The sequence below is a fragment of the Cryptococcus depauperatus genome, chromosome 3 (assembly GCF_001720195.1).
Source record: "Cryptococcus depauperatus CBS 7841 chromosome 3, complete sequence".
Classification (NCBI taxonomy): domain Eukaryota; kingdom Fungi; phylum Basidiomycota; class Tremellomycetes; order Tremellales; family Cryptococcaceae; genus Cryptococcus; species Cryptococcus depauperatus.
This window is the reverse complement of record NC_089470.1, coordinates 1,040,548-1,060,058: the sequence shown is the minus strand read 5'-3', so window position 1 is coordinate 1,060,058 and position 19,511 is coordinate 1,040,548. Positions and strand designations below refer to the sequence as shown.

Below are 19,511 nucleotides of genomic sequence, written 5' to 3'. Positions count from 1 at the left end.
CGCAACCGTTGATATTCCAACGATAAACCCACATCCTCGCTCCTCAGAATCTTAACAAATTCCCTTTCTACACCCTTACCATATAGCATCGCTGCGTGCATCAACCAAAGTCTCGAACCAAGAACGGCGTGGGGACGGCACAGAGGGTAGTGTGGCTGAGGATAAGAGATGGAATATGGCAACCTGTAACATCCATAACTTGCGCTGCTGGGCGGATACTAGCAAGACTTGCGGATGACCGCTTGTCATTTAAGAAAACAGCGGGCGATGCACCACGATCTCGCCGAGATGAAGTCGAAGCAAACCTTTTGGGCACCTTCTAAATTGTTACCCTATGTCGATGCACTCCTACTTCTCTCCTAATGTTTTGTATCTAGAGCTACTTACTCACCTACAAGGGGTGTTAGTAATAATGCCGCCACTATTGGTATTATGTGGGATTAAGAGGTTGTTCTGGTTTCACGTAGAAATATTAGAATAAGTTTAGTAACAGAAATGTCACTGCTGTATGTGCAAGCACCTCACATTGCCATTCTTAAAAGCCCCGCGGGACTATGGGCTTTGAGGATGATAGATAAAGGTTGAATGATTAGATATGATTTCTTTAGATACTTCATTTCGATGCATGGCCAGTGCTAGTTTTGCGGTATCAACAACTTTAACAATATGTATATACTATTTTTACATAGTATTTAGCATCCACAACTCAGTGAGGCATCCCTGTGCCTACACCAAAGGATGTTAATTAAAGCAAAATAAATTGCATATAACAGTAATTAACGTATCTATAACATAGTAGACGTTAACTGTGTACAGTACATATAATACGAATGCCCAAACTACCCAATTAATATGTATACCCACTTTCCACTTGATTTAGATACCTAAGGATGTTTTTGAAATATCAAATTGTACAGTTTAATCTCATAGGTCACACCTGCTCGCGAGGCTTTTCAATTTCAATTTCAAGGTCCTCCTTAGATAGGGTAACAGGAAGGGTCGGGTTTGATCCAAAGTCACTCTCTCCCGCAAAGAGGCAGCTTTCTTTTGCTGCTAAGGCCCGATTAAGCCCCACTGGAGGAAGGTCGGTCGTGTGATAACAACTCTAAGATGATTGTTAGACAAACGTGTCTTGACAATAGCAAACACTTACTTCTACATAAGTGTTGGTAGAGACGGTGACCCTTTGTTGGGGCTTACTGCTTCTTTCTTCAGAGAAGAAGCTGCTATGATACGTCGAGCTGTTTTGCTTGATGATATCTCGTGAATTGAGAACAGAAAGACATCCGGTGAGGTAGATCTTGGGCAGGATTATTCTATAAGCGGATTAGCACTGCATGATTACATCTTAAGAAAATAATATACCCCACTAGGGTAGGCACACATAAAAGGCTTGGAGACCAAGTCATGAGGACTACGGAAGCCCTTTACAATTGTCAGGTTCAACAAATTTCTCGATGAAAATAAAGACGAACGCTATTGTAGGAGGGATTTGAGCCTCCACTGACACTCTCATAAGCCTATAGATAAGCTTGTCGGTTAATTTCCAGCCAGTACGAGATTGGTATAAACCCCAAAGAATGGAAGTTGTGGTAATAAGGTCAGCTACGATGCACGCCGAAGGCTGCAGTAGGATTTAGTCTACACTCATAACGTTCAAAGCTCAAAATGACCCTACCCAGATACGATGAAGGATATCGGCAGCGGTGCCCACAGCCGGAGTGACAAGCTTATAGGTCAGGAAAGCAAAAGTGATGGAGCAAACCGAAGAAGTGGTCAAGCAGACGCCCAGAGCCAAAAGGATCCAATTGTTCCGATTATTGACCCTCCAGGCCCTCTCGGCGTAAAAAATCTGCAAAAAATCAGATCCCATTTTATACAGGCTCGCAACAAACTCCACGAACCTGTACCGCAATCTTTGTCGTGGGACAGAGAACAGAATGCCATGCAGTCCATTGTTGAGAGATGAACTGGGCATATTTCCCGTAATTGAAGGCAAAGATGTGGAGTTCCCATGCCCAAGTACTGAGAAGATCAATATTTAATGAAGCAGCAAAAAAAAAACTAGGACTCACAAGCCAGTTGTAACCACAGCCATAACCATAGCAAAATACTATAATGATGGACGATTCAGTATTCACTACCTCCACATGTCGACATCTCCCCACATACCACAAGGATGGTAATATGACGCGCTTCCCTTTCCGCTGTGGTCACATAATGAAAGAACTGGTTACCAATCATTCCCATCAGGTAAGAATCAAATCCAAGTCTTTTGTGTAATCAGTACTCTGAGGGGGCCACAGAAACCCGATTGGGTGGTGATGACGAGAACAAGCCTTACGTTAAAAGCAGAGGAGAGAGTGTTCGCTCCAGATTGCTCTCGATCAGAGCTTTTGCAGATTCTTCTAGACTAGCCATTATATTTTAAAGAAGCGCTGTGGTGCTGCAAGGCAGATATTACGATAAAAAGAGAGAAAAAGCTTCCTGGGAAGAAAAAAATGTTCATATATATACCTTACAGCCCTGCGCTTGGGCCACCCAGTTAGCCACCGAAGATCCTTCTGTTCTCCTTAACTCTATTGTCATTTTAAGGCGAACAGGGTACCCCAGAATTGCAGGCTTGGTGCACAGACACTCGCGTTTGGCTATAAAGAGCGTGTCAAGGATTTGACCCCGTTTGTATAGATAGCATATGAAACTGTAAAAGAGAGAGTAACGAAAGTTTCTAATAAGGTTAGATTTTGAAGCCGTCTAATTAGGCATGCCAGTATCCGCATGCCTATCTACAATGTGCACCTGTAAGTGCATCGCGGTATAGGACGGTTGTGGAGGCGCTGCGGCGACCGCCGCTGTGTTGTGTAGCTTGTTATAGGTCTGGCTCTGTCCATTATATTATTCGACCCGGAACACAAGCGTTCCCCGAGCAGTAGCAGAGGTATATAAGGAGGAATATTATAATTCTTCTTTTCTTTAGACAGTCATTTCAATGTATCGATCAGTGCTACATTAGCTGTATTGGAACGCCCGTTGGTATGTTAATTATACATGCAATATACCAACACAAACCTCAGTGTCGTACTCCTGTGCCTACACTATCCGTAATTTACTCTGCGCCTATCTGTCACTTATTACTAATTGAAAGCGCTTGGTGCCACACTGCGTTTGTTACCTATCTATTTTAGGTATACCAGATGTGAATATGATATAGCTATCGCAATTGATGTTCTGATACAGCAGAACTAGCACTGGTCTTGCATAGAAGATGATGTATCAAAGTAAAAGTATTCTACGGTTTATCTATATATACCCATTTCCTTATCCTTCTGTGTTCTTTGTTGGCGGGCTTATCTCCGGCTTTTATTAGTGGCAGTATAGAGTGCTGACGCACTTACACTTATTTTCTGATAGAGAGGCGTGAGATACACTTGAAAGGTCACGTGATATATGGGTGACGAGAATATAATTGGCATGAAAAGATGAAATTTCTCTCAAATGCAATTAAATGAGATGGAAAGAGATAAGATATAGCAGAGTGAGCTGAAAGTTGGGAGAAGAGACATAGGTCTTGGCACTCTGTAGAGTAGGTGAGCCGGGAAATGGGTAGTGCTTATGGAGTGATTAGAAGAACCAGAGGTATTCATTTTTCTGTTTCCTCAGCACTATTCTCTATCGTTGCAAGTGTCTCGTCGAGCTATATTTGCATACATCCAAGTTGCTTTTCACTTGGAAAGAGCTGAGAGTGGAGATGTGTGATTGAGGTACACAAAAGTAGTAAGAGGTTGAAAGTAGTAAATGGAAAAGCGGCTAAAGTCATTCGCCCAGATGGGTAGGAAAATTGACTTGGTCTTGGATATGCTATATACCATACCATAGGTATGCGTTCAGTGTCACTCTCAAAGAAAGATTTCTCAAAAAGGATTATACACTCAAAGTAAAAGCTCACATCAGACGTCAATTACAGACAATAAAAACGGTGGAGCGGAGATGCGGACAAACTCCGACAACCTACCTTGTTGCAACAGATTGTTGCAATTTTACAAGATATACAAAACAGTTGACCAAATACATCTTACAGCTCCTCAAGCCACAATGTCCGCTCCGGGAGTAATCAGCAAAAAACTCAAGTTCAAAGGCGACAAATCTAAAAAGAAGAAACGATCCCATAACCACTCCCATGGAGAGACCCGAGATGAATTGGAAGCTATGGCAGCAGCCGACCCAAGAGGCAAGTCTTGATCTTGATTGAGGCAGCAATGACTCATATGCCTTGAAGGATGGATGTTCCCTGGAAACGTCAACGAGATCAATGGGCCGGCTTATATCCTGCTTCCAACCGAGCCACCAACTTGTCTTGCTGTGAGTGTTCTCCGCCCATGAATATCGGTATTGACTAGCTGTGACCAAGTATGATTCCACGAGGCAAAGAGTCTATGCCGCCCCAATAGTCATACCACAAGCGCCGGAAGGGGCAAACGATCTTACAGAAGCTGAAATTCTCGAAACCATTGAGCCAAGTGATATTAATCATGTGTGGGTGGTCTCAAGATTATCAGGCAGTGAAGACGTCATCAGTTTGAGAACAAGTGCTGGGACATTTTTGACAGCATCTCCCTCTGGCTCTCTCACCGCGAGCACGCCTTCAAGAGGCCCTCTCGAAGCTTTTGTTCCACTTTTATCAACCGATTCTAAATTTTCCGCATTCTCTCTACAGTCACAGCACAACTCAAAGTACCTTTCCGCGACGGGTAAGGGTGGGAAAGTGGAGCTCAGGATAGACGCAGACATTGATGGTGAGCTGGAGGCGTTGAGGATCAAATGTCAAAGAGAATTCGTTTTCAAAGCGAGAATGGGAGACGATGATGGAAAAAACAAAAAGAAATCGGCGGATGAACATTCAACTTCCTTTGAGCAGGAGCTGAAGAAGGCGTACGTTTGTATTCTATCTAATGGTTCATGTCTAACCGGTTACCATACTATGTCTAGCCAATCGCATGGTTATGGCGAAGCCAAACTTAATGCGGGTGTCATGCAGGACATGAAGAAAGCCAAGAAGGAGGGACGTTATGCCGAAGCAATGTTGAACCGTCGGGCGGCCATGAAAAGGTGAGTCTCACTGCGGCTTGGATCATTTGAAGTTCGTCTCGCTAACCATATCGTAGTGATAAGTTTTGCTAATTGTATTGTTTGCATCTTATTACACAACCTTACAACCAATACATTGTGTCTATTCAAAAAGGCGGCTCTCCCTTTTCGAGATCTTTATGTGTATATTCATTACCTCCCTTCTCATGATCTGCAATCACACTACCATCCTTCTTTCTGCTTTTCATTATGTATTTGTAAATCACCAACCCGTCCAGGCCTACAGGACCTCTAGCGTGCGTTTTTCCGGTAGAAATTCCAACTTCTGTGCCTAAGCCATATCTTGTGCCATCGGCAAACCTAGTGGATGCGTTGACAAAGCAATTTGCGCTGTCTAAACCCCTACACCATGCTGACATGGACTTTTCATCTTCGGTAACAATCGAGTCTGTATGATGAGAAGAATGAGAATTGACATGTTTAATTGCTTCTTCAACATTGTCTACCGTTTTGACAGCAATTGTTGGACCAAGGAATTCCGTTCTATAATCTTCGGGGGAAGAGGCAATAATAAATTCGGACGTTCCGAGGTCGCCAGTGTCGCTGAGAGCGGTAAGAGATGGGGGATCACACCTAAGACAGACAGAATTGTCCAAAAGTGCCGAGGCAACCTTGGGCCAAACGCTTCGAAGCAATGATGAATGGACAAGAAGAGTCTCAGCGGCGTTGCAAGCTGCCATGTAATCTATCTACAATGCGAATCAGCTGCTTGCTAGAGCCTGAACATATCAACCGGCTAACCTTTGATTCGACAACTATCCTCACAGCCTTCTCTTCTACAGCGCTCTCATCTAGATAGGCAGCACAGATGCCGTCAGCGTGGCCCATGACAGGGATCCTAGTGTTGTTTTGGATGCTTCTCACGAGCTCATTACCGCCTCGCGGCATCACAAGGTCAATATATCTGTCTTGGGCCAGCAACGAAGATATCTCAGAGCGTGTTGATACAGACTGAACAAACGTCGAAGGAATAGATGTCTGAGAGAGAGCTTGAGAGATGAGGGAAGATAGAAGAGTAGTGGTATGGATGGACTCTTTGCCGCCCTTCAAAATGGCTGCATTACCTGAAAACATGTTAGATCAGTCCAAACCATGTCAGCTCACCGCTCTTGATAGCCAATGCCGCAATGTTGACGACAACCTCTGGCCTTGCCTCAAAAATGACCAACAGCACGCCCACAGGACATGTCACCCTATGCAACTCCAGCTCTGGCCCAATCTCCTTGGCAAAAGTCACAATACCAGTGGGTACAGGAAGACTGGCGACATCGGTGATGCCCTTGAGCATGGAGTCGAACTTGCCTGGACGAGACAAGTCTAGACGAGAGACGAGCGAAGCAGCGAGTTTACCAGTAGCTGCAAGAGCTTCCGCAGCCTATACAAGGATTGTCCGTTATTGGCTATATCGAGAAGAGATGAAACGCCTACCTCCATGTCTTTCTTATTGGCTGCGAGTACTTTTTGCTTTGCTTTTTCAATGGTTTCTCTGATAGTATCCAGAGCCACATCTCTCTCTAAAGGATCGACCAGTTGAGATGCTTCAAAAGCTTGACGAGCAGCGATGGCGATTGACTCTGCATTAGAGGAGGATGCTTGTTCAGCCATTGCCAGAGGCTAGAGGTGAGAATGATTTGAGATGAATAATAAAAGTAGATTAAAGATTGAACCCAACAATTTATTTTTTTATATTGTTATTTATTTACAACAAGCAAGTTATTCCTTACTCGAGATTTAACAAGATTTGTTGCCGAATCCAAGTTTATTTTTCTTTTGTTGAAACGAAATTCATAAAACAGCATTCGCTGTACTCCATCATAATACAACTAAACAGAGTCAATTTGTTTTAAATATATCACAAAGACTGCTAGACGAGAGCGCTACCATTGGCGACATCCTTTCATAGCGTAACTATCCACCAACAACAGAAAAGAAAGAGTAATATATACACAGTTTTAGTATTCTTTGTATGCTTGTTATGAAATGAATGAGATATGAAACTGTATTTTCTTTGAGGTTAATGCAGAAAGAGCAAGTGTTGAAATCTATTTGCGGACGATGGAGATATGTAAAGTTGATGAAAGAGATGGAACTGAATGGGAGTGAGTCATGTTGGTCATTTGAACAAGGCAGATGGTGAGTGGAATGATAAACAGATGAAGAGGATGGAAAGCATAAAGGTTGATAATTGACAAGAAACACATTTCGTGATAGTTGGTAATCCAGCTTAAAGACTGATCTGAAAGGGCAGTCTGATGGGATATTTGAAGATTTACTCCCATGTGATAAAAAAAAAACAAGAAAAGTGCTGGGTTAGACGGCTCAACGCGGTAACATGATCATCTTGCGGTCGTCCCAGGCGAATCGGCAAGCTTCTTCCTCAAAGCGTCAAGACGAATTTTGATAGGTACCATAACTGACACGCGAGTCAGTGGTCATAATCACCTGGACCTTTGGGAACACTCACGTTTCTCATAAGCGACCCTGTCATCCTCGGCAATTCTTCCATTTTCATATACGCTCTCATCTAGCAAAGCTTGTAAAAGCCACAAAGCAGTCTCGTAGCCTTGCTCCGCTAGGAATAACTCGCCTTGAAGCTCAGCCGAAGCTGCTTGGCGAGAAATATCTCGAGCCTTGTCGTGAACTAGCCAGTCCGGGAAAAGGAGGTTATCGCCAGCGTGATGCTTGGCCCATTCAGCTTTTTCATAAACTTCATTGAACCTTGCTCGAAGCCATTGGCCCACTATATTCTGATCAGTACCATAAACTGTAAGCCTGGAGGTAATACTGACTTTCATTGAGCTCCTGACTAGCTACATATCCGTGAAATACCTCTGTTCGGCTCTTCCAGTATCTCTTGACTTTATCCATAGCTCTCGCTATGAATGTTAATGACTTCATATATAGCACGACTGCATCATTCGCCGCTGCTTCTTGTTGTCTAAGAACCCAAACCTCGCTGTTGATTGAGGACGAACTTGACTTTCTACGAGCGGTGCCCTGGGACGCAGCTTGGACACTAAATGGCGGTGTAGTGCCCATGAGTCCGCTAAGAGTAGGAGAGCTTCTGGCAGTCTGAGCTAATTGGCTTTGGGCCAAAAGACGTTCGTCGGCCAACTCAAACAACACAAATGCCTTGCGGGCAATATCCTCTACATTATGAAGAAGATCGTCTTCAGCAGGGTCCATATCACTGCTCACTCTCATGATTGTCGGTCGTCGTTTGGCGGTTGCCCGAGCAATGGCTGTAGCCGCTTGATTGGCCCCACTTCCAATTAGTTTGATTGCTGTAGTAGTCAACGCCCGAGCTAGCGCCCCAGTTTGCAATGATGACGGTGAAGCGCTATATCTTGTGACATCCTGGCCATAGGAAGGCGAAGCAGAAATGTTGGGTGGAAAGACATTCATGCCGGAAGGATTGGAGACATGGCGTAAGGAAGAACCTACCCCATTGGGAGAATGGCGCGTGGGCATGGCAAAAGGAGGTGTAGAGGATATTGCAAATGGCGGCGAGTAAGAGAGGGGTACTACAGCGGATTCGTTTCGTGCCGTGCTCATAGTTGTACCAGCGGAAGGGCTGACCGGTTGGAAGGACGATACAGGGCGAGAAACAACCGAACTGCGGGAGCTGCGTCGAATGATTGGCCTCGTTGAAGCTTGATCAAGCTCTGCGTATGGTGTCAGTCATGCTTTCCGTTGCAATGAAAGCCAAAGCCTACCATCAGCCAATGCGTTAATCTCTACTGTCTGCTTCTCAACTACCACATAATCTGTTCCTACTCCGCTCCCTTCTAAAGCACTTTCCCTAGCCAGCTTTCCGTCTGGACCCATAGTGATGGGGGGTGTCGCAGCAAGAGGTGAGCCCTCTCCCAATGAACGAGCTGGGCGCGACATGGTAGGGGATGGCCCAGAGTAAGAGGGCGTAAGGGGTGTAGCTTCTTCCACACTGCCGCTTTGTTCCCGTTCACGTTCGCTTCGCCCTGAGAGACGTCTTTGAGCTGCCGTCATGATTGGCCTTGGGTTGGCCTTGGGAGTTGCTGACGCCTGAGTTGACAAGTGACCTTGGCCGGCGACCTGATCACTAGTCTGAGTCGCAACGGCGGGAACAGGATCTGATGGCGGAGCATTCCCAACGTAGTATTTTGGCGTAGAACGTCTTACAGAAGTAGGTTGTACTGGTGGCTGTGTAGACGAAGGGCTTGGGGAGGATTGAAACCGTGGCTTCTCGGTTGTTTTTCCTATATTCTCCTGAGCGTTTTCTAGCATAGCAGGCTGAGGGTTCAACGCAGCATCGGTTGCTAGTGGTTGCGGTGCCCGAAGAGGCCGTACCCTGTCTTTGGACTGTTCAATGCTGGCTACCATGTTTCGTATTTTGTGGCTGTCTTCTATACCTGCACTTGAACTATCCGTCGAGACATCAAGACTAAGTTCCTCCTCTGTGCTTTCCCCCATATGACCATCCCAAACTCCACAGGTAAAAAAGTCGTCAAAGCCCATCCTTTCGTTAGGTTTTCGTTTTAAGAGAGAGCGGATGAGTGCTTTGATATCAGGAGAGACTGGTGTTGGAACTCCATGATTAGAAGGTTTGGATGGTTCTTGAGGCTTTTCATCGGGAAATATTATCTGATCATTTCCTCTTTCAATACGACGTAAAAGCTCAACATGGTTGGAGGCTCTGAAGGGAGGACGTCCAACAGACATTTCAAAGAGAACAGCACCGACGGACCAGAGATCTGCCTTTGCATCATACTTTTCGTATCTGAGAATTTCAGGTGCCATGTACAATCTGCCAATGGGATCAGGTTGGCCAAACCAGTCAAAAAATCAACTCACGGTGAACCACACAACGTTTCAGCCATCGCAGCAGCAGGCAAAATCCTTGCAAATCCAAAGTCCGCGACTTTGAGAACAGGTATGCCATAAGGATGTCCTTCTGCTACCTCCGCCTCTGTTGCAGGCTGGAGGAGCAAATTCTGCGGCTTGATGTCTCTGTGCATCAAATTTTGTTGTCTCAAAAATTTGATTGCTTGGGCTTATCAACCATCGAATCAGCACACTACTCAGTCCAACCACACAAAAACGTACCGAGCTGCCCCAAAAACGACCTCGTTATGTTCTCATCAAGTCCACCGCTACTAGGATGTGGCCACCAAACCTTGCCGTGCTCATTCTTCTCCAACTTGTCCGCACTCGTGCCGAACCGAGGTACAAAATCCAACGTGGAAAGCTTCCCACGCTGCTTGATATAGATAGACAGATCGCTGCCAGAGCAATACTCCATTACCAGATAGATGTGAGTGTCATTTTTCTACACAACTCAGCTCAATCATCCCATTCGGCAGAGCACTCACAAAGCAGTCTGTAAGGGCCACAATGTTGCGATGGTTGATAACTTTGAGAATATTAATCTCACTCTCGAGGTTCTCGAGAAGCTTTGCAGTGAGTTTCTGCCTCGAGACTGCCTTGATAGCTACCGGCACTTTTGTCTTCTGCAAGCCGTCAGACAAATCCGCCCGAAAACAGCTACACACTTACAGACCGATAGCCCTTATAGACCGTCGCAAAGCTCCCTCGCCCGATTTCGGAACCCATCACATAATTCCCTATCCGCTGCTTGTGTGACCCATGCCCATGACCACCTGTCGTTACCGATTGCGAATTTGAATCAGGCATGGCCGTGTCCTCGTACTATGTTCCAAACACAATACACTGTATACTTTATAGCGACTGACAATAAACAAAGGTGCCTGCAATGAGGATGTGGATTGATGAAAGCGAGGTGCGCAGAGTACATGCAACACTTGGCTTTTGGTGACTGTCTTCGACTTGGCCAGACCGGCCCCACTGGCCGACGACGATACCCTTGGCCTATTTCCCAGTTGATCTCTTTTATCCAAGAGCCAGTGTAATGGTGCTGCACAAACGACGGAGCGATGAGCGACGCTGACACTGCTGCAATTCTGCGCCTTGGCCGACTCACAGTGAGGCAGAAGCGTCAGATTCCTCGAGAGACCAAGATGAAGGGACAGAGACGCGTGTTGTGAATGGAGAAAAGGGGTATATCTGAAAAGGGAGCGTCGAACGAGAACAGGCCTGATAACGCTTTGCTTCTCTCTGCTGTCGACCGTTGAATCGAACGTCGTGAGCGTGGCAAGCTGACTGGAGCGAATATATACTCACTTGATATCGCGTACAGGCAAACGGTGGCGTAGATGGCAGGGCTTACCGTGCTGGTCCCCGTCTCTGTCAAATATCGCAGGATATGCCGTCTAACTTGTCACGCTTGCAGGTTGTCCACCCGATATGTATGTAGAGATGGAAAAGAAGAATGAAAATGATTAAAATGGATAAATGGTTTTTTGGATGTAGTTTCAAGATGGCGACTGGTGACGTGCGACGAGAATAATAGTTTTGACCGGAATCGCGTCGCCACCTGCCGCCCAGCCAGAATGTAAAGAGTTTTTTTGTTTGTTTATTTATTTATTATTATTTTAATTTTCTTAACTGCAGCAAATGTCTATCTGCCCTACGTTTGGTGTGTGGGCTGGTTATAGAGTGTATGTATAGTTGAAAGATGCATAAGAGTTTCTTCCGCCAGAACAAGCAATAAAGAAGATACTGACGGGACAGCTCACTCAGTAGTACGATGCGTGATTACCTCTGGTGGGATGTGGGAATGCCCGTCAGTCAGAATTCACTCTTGCAAAAGCATCAAGCTTCAACTCAAGTACAAGGCTGCAAGATATTATATCCTAGTCAATATGCGTACAAAGAATGCCCCTATAGATACAGCCCATCAACGTGCTTGCACTTGGTAACGAAAAAGAGCACCTGGACGTTCTACCCAGCAAAAACGCAGTGTCCTCTTTTGGTATGGCGTGTGAAATGTATAGATAATAAAGACGGATCGTCAACTCAAGATATGGGAAAATAGTAGAAGACACGAATTAAAAGTCAATCCCGGACTAAAGTCATCAGTAAACGTAAAGGTCGGCATCCCCCATTGCCTTAGTTTTCCTCCGCTTCGTCACGTCTGAGCCACACCTCTGACCACACCTCTGGCGCCATTGACGACGCTTCGAACTCCGCCAGCGACAGCCCGGCCGCTCTGTCGGATCGCTATCCTTCCAAAAGAGAGGAGGTCAAATACTCGCGGCGTAGGCGTAAATTTAGCCAAACTTTGAGAGAGAGACATCGGTGCGTTATCCGAGCCTGACAGATGCAGAGAGGTGATTCTGGGATTAAGAGGTGGATAAAGAAGGCTAGGAAACGAGGATCCTGAGGGGGTGGGAAGTTCTAAAAGCGAATAGGAAGATGATTGAGAGGTAAAAGAGGCAGTGTCGTTGGATGTTCGTCGTTTGAAAATGACGGGCAAAAGAGTCAATGCAGATAAGAAAGCCAGTTTGAAAATCAAAACTGGATCCCTGAGCAAGCTAGTTAGGCTTTCGCCTTCGATGGAAGACTGAGCAGCAGACATTGCACTGTTGGGAACTTTTAGCCTAGCAAGAATGTTGCCGACACTGGCAGTGACGTAGCTCCAGCTCGCGCTGCCAACAGCCGTCGTCAACCAGAATATTCTCCAATCAACACCAACAACACCGCAAGCAACATTCATGCCACTCCATGGGACAAAACCCATTGCTCTCATGATCAAGAGGCGTCTCCAAATTGCGGAAGCAGCTTCAGCATCGCCGATAGGCTGAACAGAAGGGTTGACAGATGTCTGGATAGGCGTGATCGTTTCGGCAGGAGTAGACAGTGAAGATTCGGATAAAAGTACAGATTCGGGAGTCAGGGCAGCACGAACGAACGCAAGAGGTTTTGGAAAAAGAATGGCGATGAGAGGTGCGAGTGGTCGAGAAAGAAGATAAGCACCAAGTGAGCCGGATGCGGTGATAATTGTGAGGAGGCTGAGAGCTGGAATGGGCTCAAGCAATGACCCAGTCAGAATGTTCTGGTTTTGTAAGAAAACGAATTCAGTAATAGAGTGATGTACGTACAAGAACGACAGCACCAGGAACACTCCAGGCATGCTTCCAACATCCAACAAAGGTTAAGACAACTACAGTATGCCACCAGCCGTAGGTACTGGCAGCCATGTACGCACGTATCTCGGCAGACAACAGTTGCACATCTGTCGTCGATTGAGGCAGATGCTTCAGTGTGGTGCTAACAACAATGAGCTTTGCATTAGCAACAAACGAATTCACACTTACATTGGCATCCCCCGAATTAGCCAAAGCACTAGTCCCAAAGACACGACAAAGCATATTGCCAATGCCCCAACCGTCCATCCTAGGTCCTTCAACACCTCGCCCACCTTGCCATTCCCTCCGCTTTGCCCACGACTCCAGACAGTTGCCCACCAGCCATTCTGGCTGTCACCGTCAGACGAACTTTGTCTTGATATACGACGCAAGGCTTTTCTGAGTTTTTGGCGCTTTGAGTCACCGCGGGATAAGGAGTTTGCAGATAAAGCCGGGGTTGGGAGAGAATCACCGAAGGAGAGGGCGGCGGAGAACGATGAGTGTCCCAATGATTCAGTTGGAGTAGGAGGGAGTGAAAAGTAATGAACGCCTTCAGCCTCGGCCTCGTCGCCACCACCAAGCCAATATCGCCCTCGTGTGATACTCTCGTCGCTCAAACATGTATTTTCGCTCTCGAGCGTTTCATCCTCTGATCCGTTGATATCTTTTTCAGAATCATCCTCGGAAGCTTCAATACGATCGTACGACCGATGAGAGAAGGACTGTGGGCGAACGTATCCGAGCAAATGACTGAAGGAAGACTCTGTGACATTGTAGGCCGAGGTGAGCAGTCCGACAGCACCAAGCTGTGAAGATTCTCCCTGGCGTGCTGTAGGTGGTGAAGGTACAGGCGACCGAGATGGTGGAGCTTGCTGCATACCTACATCCGGAGACATGGTAGGCACATCATGAATCTGAACAGGCAAGGTGTATACCGAATTTTCAGTCAAATCGCGACTCTCAGGATTGACCACGCTGGTCGAAGTTGACCTCGCTCTAACCTCCAGCCGTCCTTGTTTCTCCTGTTTCATCTGCTCTTGCTTGGCATATTCCTCGTCCCGACTGTCCTCCTCGCCTTCGTCTTTGTTGAAACGCCTGTAGAGGCTTGGGGTGGACGTTCGCCTTTTCAGCCCATTCTTGCTATCCGCCTCTGGACTGCTCATCTGACCGCCACCTCCACTATTCGGCGAGGATATGAAAATTGGCATGGTGTGTGTTTGTGGCGTGTAGTGAGCTTGCTGGGAAGGCGTGACGATGACGGTAGGGCCTACGGCAGAAACGCTCTTACTAGCTCGGCGGCCATGATGACTCAAGGGACACAGTTTACCGTCTGTCTTTCTGCCTGAACCAGCCACATTCGCTTCCACTTTCGAGTCCATCTCTGTGCGAATACAAGGAATTTGAACGGTGGACATACTCTGCATGTCTTCAGCAGAATTTTCGCGCGACATGACAGGTAGAAGAGGCGATGGGTACACCGTCGTCATGGTGGATGTCCTCGACCTAAGCTTTTGAGGACGAGGCAGTGTGCTCGAGGAGGAAGACGATGGAGGTGGCGTGAGAGAGGAGGGAACAGAAAGAGAGCCAGAGCTCAGGGACGAGCTTCGATTCGACCTTGCTGGTGGTGGACTAAACAATTCGTCGTTTTGTGACAAATAGAGGTTCAAAACATAATCCGCCAGACGATTTTTAAAAAATAGAAAAAATCATCATTGGCCACATTGGAATGGCGGAGAAAGGAGACGAATGCAGGAAAGCAAAGCGATGACCGAAGGCAAGAACGGATACGGCGAGTCCAATGAGAACAAAGGGTCAGCAAAATTCTTTCTACTCCTTTCTGGCCTTCATGAATATCCCGGCTCCTCCTCTGCATGACCTGTACGCGCAGTACGACGAGCCGTCGCGCTCTACCAACTCGAGCACACAGGTATAGCAACGCGGCAACAAAACGAAACACTCGTGACTCACACTTCACCCAGTATCGAGGTTGGCGATGTTGGCCTCTTCCAGCTATAGTTGGATGAGAGCATTATAACAAACAAAAAGAAGGATTAAAGAAAAAAGTAAATGATGGCGATAAAGAAAAGAGAGAAGAGAGAAATATAAAATGAGGAAGCCGCGTATCCCCGAGCCGTTACAATGGACTAATGACCGAGTGGAATGTAATGTCCTGTGTTATGACGATGGATAGGATTCTTTGCAGCATTTAAAAGTAACAATCACTATAAGACATATGCATATATATCCAACAAATCCCAGCACATTTGGCCAAACGGTGACGGGAAACGATGGCCACCGTTTGGCCATTGTTGACAAAAAGTTGAGCTGCACACACGGAATTGCCAAAAGAGGAAAAAAAATATTCCCAACGTTACGTTTCAGCTCAACAAGATAGTAAACAGGCAAATTATACATAGCTAGACGCCGTATACAATATTAATCACTATTCTCCCCTCTCCCTGCCGCACTACAACAGTACTAAATAATCCTGGTACAACGGCTTGAAAGTCAGTCCTACTATACTTGACATTATCGAAAACATGAGAGCTATGCCAATAAAGAGAAAAAAACACGGCGAGTATGAAACATGCGAATGTCTGACCCATAATGGGTAAAATGCAAAGAGGTATCGATGGATATGCGATGCAGTTGAAATTCACTGAAAATAAAACAATCCCTTCTGGTTCTTGTCAAGCTTCCCAGGGATCTCATAAGTCATCATCCCCTGGGTAGTCTCCCAACTGAACCCAATCCGCCTAGGGACACTTTGCGCACTCTGGGCGGGTACAACCTTGTCCTCGAGTTGCAGTCCAGCCATCTCGGGAATGGCAGTGGTGGCCGCTCTGGAAAGCATACGAGAAGTAGGGGTGTGTGAACCCAACGGGATGGAAGTGGAAAGCAGAGGTTGAGGATGAGGAGCAACGATGCCTCGTGGAGGGTAGCCGGTGGACAGAGAAGAAGCCACGAGAGGCCTCTTGCTCTGGATCGTGCTATTTCGCTCGACACCGGCAGGTACGATATACTTGACTTTCCAGGATTGCCCGTCTCGTTGTAGATTCTGCCTCGGCGTACCGTCTACACTCTCCACCGACCTATCTCTGCGACGAGTCATGGCGACTGGGGTGGCATCTGTCCGAGATTCGTTGGACCGACGGTGGGCTCTCTCATTCTTGGCTTGAACCGCCTCCTTGCCAAAACTGTCCCATGTTGGCTCTGGCTTCCTTGCCTTGATGGTGCCACTCAAAGGCCTCGCGATGCTGGATCCACTACCCCTCCTCTTGTTGGTAGGCGCCACCGTCAGGGTTGCGCCTCCGTCAGGAGATATAATACCTCGTTGACTAAAACTACTGGGCGTGTTGCAAGAGCTTCGATGGGAAAAGGCGGACGCATAAGACTGCAGCAAGCCAAGCGTATGGCTAGGGGCGGAACCAAACTCGGGTGGGAAATGAGATTGCCGAAACGAGGCAGATCCGGCGAGCGAGGTGTGACTGAGATTAGACCGCGGGCCGCCTCTCACTGGGATCGGCATGCCACTGACGCGGCCGTCCGATGCTTTCCATTCGCCATCGGGCGAGTAAAACGGCGTCATCGACCTCATCTTGCCTCCACCGCTGAATGAGCGACCCATCTCCGCCTCTGGCTGCCACAGACTTGTCAGACTGTCCGTACTCTGCATCAGACGTTGCGAAGCCGTTTGCATAGAGCATCGCCGTTGCCGCTCCACCTCATGCCAGGCGGCGTCAGGATCCTCCTTTGTAAAGCGGAAATAGTCCATTATTTTGGGAGCAGAGGACGACGTGTTGTGGTCAACCTGCTGGCCAGCAGACGAGGATGACTCTGTATCATTGTCAGAGACGAGTAGCGGCGACGGTGGGATGACTGGGCTCTTGCCCGTGTCCGTCGCCGGCAAGACATCGTACGGAGAGTGAAACGTATTCGCAAAGTCAAATGACATGGCACGGGAAATATTCTTGTAAGCTTCGTTTGATCTCCCGGCCTCTGCCTCCATACACTCCTTGCTGCAGTATATCGACGACACAAACGCAGAACTGGGCGATTGGCCGAGAGAATCCTTCTTGACCATCTGTAGCTCGGAGGCACCGCAACCGTCGACGGTTTTAGCTCTCACGACCGGCTGCGCCTTGATCCCACCCGTCGTCGCCGTTCGCGTCGCCGTATTCGGATTTCGCTTCAACGGCGGACGAGTCACTTTTCCATTCGCATTTCGCGTCGTGGTCGTCCCATCGGGATTTTTAACCTTTAACATGTCAGTCCCAACCCTTTCCAACCCTATCCAACCTACCCTAATCGTCCCTCCAGCCATTCTCCGCTTTAGCTTTTCTTTCCCCTCTTTGGCTGGCCTTGCCTCGCCCTCTGCCTGCACGATGCGTTTGTCGCATACAATGCAATAGCTCTCAAACGGCACCTCTGCGTCGTCCGCATCCAACGGCGCAAACGTCGTTGGCGGATGTGCTATCAGTAATGGATCCATCGATAAGAGAGACATGACGGAAGAATGCCTAAACACATTGTCAGCGAGCTGCCTAAAAACCACAACCCAAACGATGGGCACCCAAGCCGACCCCTGGGAATGTGGGGTGTTTTGCGGGCACGACGGCGAGCATGCCTATCCCGACCACGAGGCTCGACATCCCCAGCGCAGAGAGTGATTCTCCGCCACGACACACAACCACACTCACGTCTGGAATCTCCACACGTTTCCAGCGTCTTTTCTGACTGGACGCGCGGCACGGATGTGGCTTTTGTGAGCGACTGTCGGTAGCTGGCCGCGTTTGAGTTGACGACCAGGTTTTGTTTCTTGTGATACAAAGGAGCGTCCACAGCGTTTGGATGCCAATGTCCTCTCTCTTATACGAGACAGATGGATATGTACAGGCCAAACGTCTGGAAGGTGCTGTTGGACTTCCTTTCTTCTCTCTCTTTTTTCTTTTTTTTTTCAGTCAAGCCAACGAATTTATTACTCTTGTGGATATGGAAAGGTAAAAGACAAAGACGGCTGTTTGCTCGAAACCCCTACACGTTGGATTTTCCCCGGTCAACGTTGAAAATTCGCGAGTCCAGAAGCGGGCGGTGCGGATCAGAGCCGGAAAGGCCTGGCCAAAACGCGGGGTCCCCCTTTGGTGCTTGATGTGGAGGTGTGACAAAGGAGTCTGTTTAAAAAGAAACAAGAACAAAAGAGAAGCGAATTCATTTCTCGTTTGCTTTTATCATCCCATATGGGACAACTCGGTGTCGTCCTGGGGAAACAGCTCAAACCGTTTCGAGATTGACGACTCTCTATCCGCTTTCGACAACTTTCCTTCTTTTTTGTTCCGACGTTGGCTCCACACTCCGATAGCCGATGTGTCTTTCCAGACCGACAGCGAGGAGTTTTTGTGTGTGTCGCGTCCTGTTTGACGCCTGTTTTTCCCCAACGAGCGCTGTGTTGCCACCCGTGACTCTTTAATTGTCTCCGCCGCTGCCACCGTCGTCACTGACAGACGCGTCCGAGGCCTCGGTGGCGACACCGCGAGCGCTCCACCGAACGTGCCATGCCATGTTTGCTCTGAAAAGTGCGGGCCGACAGGGTTCCTTTGGCTGCACCATTATCCGCCACTCCACCGGGAATGGCCTATTCCCGGTGGTGTTTGGGCGGAAACAATCCTTTCAGCCCGAAGCACATTGCACGAAGGGCCTGGATCTGTAGATCTGTGCGCAGATCATTCTAGCCGCTGAAAGGCGGGGCCATGATCGGCAGCGGCAACGGAACGGATGTTGGGAGCTGAGCCGTGGCTCGGTTCGGAGATATTCGGTGAGTCTCGGAGTGTATGGATGTTGATGTGTCCGGTGAGGTGTGTCCGGACACGTACGAGGTAGGTTGTTTGGTTCGGCTGAGGTAGATGCTGATGGTGGGTTGGGTTTGCGGGTTGAGATGGGACGGTTGGCTAATCCGGCGGTGCATGAGGATGGTGCTGGGGTTGGGACATGGAGAGGTTGCTTCTTGGGATATTGGTGGTGACTGGGAGAGATGTGGAATGGAAATGGACGCTGTGGAGAGGATTCAGCGGTGAACCGTTGTGGGTTTGTTGAAATGCCAGGTGGCATATCTCGCAACGTCAACTCTTTGGCCAACACAAGTGAGGCGGAGTGTGCTGCTGCGTCTTGCTCATGATGAAAGCGTGGGATGACTCTCAGCGCTGCGTCAATGAAACGCTCGCAGAATTCTCGAACCTGGTTCACGCTTGGTGTAATACTCTGGGTATTACAGGGGATATAGCCAACAAATAACGATGCAAGCCATTGCATCGTTGTGACCTTTTTGGTTCAATGCGTGTTATATGA

The 19,511-nt window shown here is 47.7% G+C and overlaps 7 protein-coding genes across 7 annotated transcripts; 1 reads left to right on the top strand and 6 right to left on the bottom strand.

Annotated features, from left to right (window-relative positions):
• Positions 1-931: 931 nt before the first annotated feature.
• Positions 932-2,421, bottom strand: L203_102673 (uncharacterized protein; the record flags this gene model as incomplete). The annotated part of the gene is made up of 9 exons (XM_066212094.1): positions 932-1,105; positions 1,154-1,316; positions 1,366-1,425; positions 1,476-1,624; positions 1,679-1,852; positions 1,905-2,025; positions 2,076-2,113; positions 2,173-2,272; positions 2,345-2,421. The coding sequence occupies 9 exons, from the start codon at positions 2,419-2,421 to the stop codon at positions 932-934; spliced, it is 1,056 nt and encodes a 351-aa protein (XP_066068191.1).
• Positions 2,422-4,092: 1,671 nt separating this feature from the next.
• On the top strand, positions 4,093-5,178 carry L203_102672 (uncharacterized protein; the record flags this gene model as incomplete). The annotated part of the gene is made up of 5 exons (XM_066212093.1): positions 4,093-4,228; positions 4,277-4,359; positions 4,409-4,929; positions 4,987-5,106; positions 5,163-5,178. 5 exons carry the CDS (start codon positions 4,093-4,095, stop codon positions 5,176-5,178), a joined length of 876 nt encoding a protein of 291 aa, XP_066068190.1.
• A 53-nt stretch (positions 5,179-5,231) lies between these two features.
• On the bottom strand, positions 5,232-6,750 carry L203_102671 (glutamate-5-semialdehyde dehydrogenase; the record flags this gene model as incomplete). Its single annotated transcript, XM_066212092.1, has 4 exons — positions 5,232-5,834; positions 5,887-6,200; positions 6,250-6,520; positions 6,574-6,750. 4 exons carry the CDS (start codon positions 6,748-6,750, stop codon positions 5,232-5,234), a joined length of 1,365 nt encoding a protein of 454 aa, XP_066068189.1.
• A 731-nt stretch (positions 6,751-7,481) lies between these two features.
• Positions 7,482-10,815, bottom strand: L203_102670 (serine/threonine-protein kinase ATG1; the record flags this gene model as incomplete). Its single annotated transcript, XM_066212091.1, has 8 exons — positions 7,482-7,558; positions 7,610-7,885; positions 7,935-8,810; positions 8,862-9,928; positions 9,976-10,174; positions 10,228-10,450; positions 10,494-10,631; positions 10,678-10,815. The coding sequence occupies 8 exons, from the start codon at positions 10,813-10,815 to the stop codon at positions 7,482-7,484; spliced, it is 2,994 nt and encodes a 997-aa protein (XP_066068188.1).
• Positions 10,816-12,169: 1,354 nt separating this feature from the next.
• L203_102669 (uncharacterized protein) lies at positions 12,170-15,199 on the bottom strand (the record flags this gene model as incomplete). The annotated part of the gene is made up of 4 exons (XM_066212090.1): positions 12,170-13,096; positions 13,143-13,311; positions 13,359-14,798; positions 15,138-15,199. The coding sequence occupies 4 exons, from the start codon at positions 15,197-15,199 to the stop codon at positions 12,170-12,172; spliced, it is 2,598 nt and encodes an 865-aa protein (XP_066068187.1).
• Positions 15,200-15,825: 626 nt separating this feature from the next.
• On the bottom strand, positions 15,826-17,676 carry L203_102668 (uncharacterized protein; the record flags this gene model as incomplete). The annotated part of the gene is made up of 2 exons (XM_066212089.1): positions 15,826-17,427; positions 17,473-17,676. 2 exons carry the CDS (start codon positions 17,674-17,676, stop codon positions 15,826-15,828), a joined length of 1,806 nt encoding a protein of 601 aa, XP_066068186.1.
• Positions 17,677-18,889: 1,213 nt separating this feature from the next.
• L203_102667 (uncharacterized protein) lies at positions 18,890-19,475 on the bottom strand (the record flags this gene model as incomplete). Its single annotated transcript, XM_066212088.1, has 2 exons — positions 18,890-18,987; positions 19,040-19,475. The coding sequence occupies 2 exons, from the start codon at positions 19,473-19,475 to the stop codon at positions 18,890-18,892; spliced, it is 534 nt and encodes a 177-aa protein (XP_066068185.1).
• Positions 19,476-19,511: the final 36 nt, after the last annotated feature.